General features: G+C 66.0%; 1 protein-coding gene across 1 annotated transcript in view; it reads right to left on the minus strand.

Moving 5' to 3' along the window:
* Positions 1–428, minus strand: part of MNEG_5864 (putative serine/threonine-protein kinase pats1) — a gene marked incomplete at both ends in the record, with an annotated part of 4,806 nt that extends 4,378 nt beyond the window's left edge. Inside the window, 2 exons of the mRNA XM_014045663.1 lie at positions 12–188; positions 414–428. Of these exons, the coding sequence (XP_013901117.1) occupies positions 12–188; positions 414–428 (192 nt within the window). The remainder of the gene's footprint in view (positions 1–11; positions 189–413) is intronic.
* Positions 429–857: the final 429 nt, after the last annotated feature.

Consider the following 857-nt stretch of genomic DNA (forward strand, 5'->3'; position numbering starts at 1 on the left):
CACCCACCCACCTTGAGGTCAGCGTGCACCACATTGTTCTCATGCAGGAAGACCATCGCGTTGGCCACGTCCAGCGCCGTCGCCACCACACCCGCCAGGTCACGGCCGCCGTCCGGGCGGCGGAAGCAGCCGGCGTTGAGCAGCTGCCGCATGGTGCCCTTGTCGCAGTACTCCAGCACCAGGCGCACCTGGCAGGGCGCACGCGCGCGTGTGTATGTGTGCGTGTGTGTGCGTGGCTGTGTGTGTGTGCGTGTGTATGCATGTGTGTGTGCATGTGTGCGTGCGTGTGTGCGTACGTGTGTGCGTGCGCGCGCACATGTGCGTGTGCATATCAAGTGTTGGAGAAGGGGGAAGGTGGGTGGACAAATTATGTGTTCAAGGCAGCAGCTTGTGCGCTCGGGAGCGTCCCGCACCTGCCTGCCGCCCATAGCACGCAAAGCGTGTTCAGAGATCCCAGGTCACCGCTGACAGGGGCCGCGGCTCCCCAGGAACAGCAACAGCCCCTGGCTGCGAGCCCTCACAAGAGACACACACAAGCAGAGCAACCGGGGCCGCGGCAACCCCGCACCTCCCAGCTGTGTATGCCGTCCTCCTTGGTGCCGACCGCCTCCTCAAACGTGGCGTGGCTGCCGTCCAGATGGAGGCTCCTGCCGGTCACCGCGCCCGCGGGCGGCGCGGGCGCGCTGCCGCGCACGGGGGAGACCGCGTACGTGTAGGTGTGCACAATCTGTGTGTGTGTGTGTGTGTGTGTGTGTGTGTGTGTGTGTGTGTGTGTGTGTGTGTGCGTGTGCAGGGGGAAGCAGAGGGGCCGGGCCGGGGTTGGGCGGGGCGGTCTGCCGAGCGGCTGGGTCTATGGC

The sequence above is a fragment of the Monoraphidium neglectum genome, assembly GCF_000611645.1.
Source record: "Monoraphidium neglectum strain SAG 48.87 unplaced genomic scaffold scaffold00904, whole genome shotgun sequence".
Lineage (NCBI taxonomy): Eukaryota > Viridiplantae > Chlorophyta > Chlorophyceae > Sphaeropleales > Selenastraceae > Monoraphidium > Monoraphidium neglectum.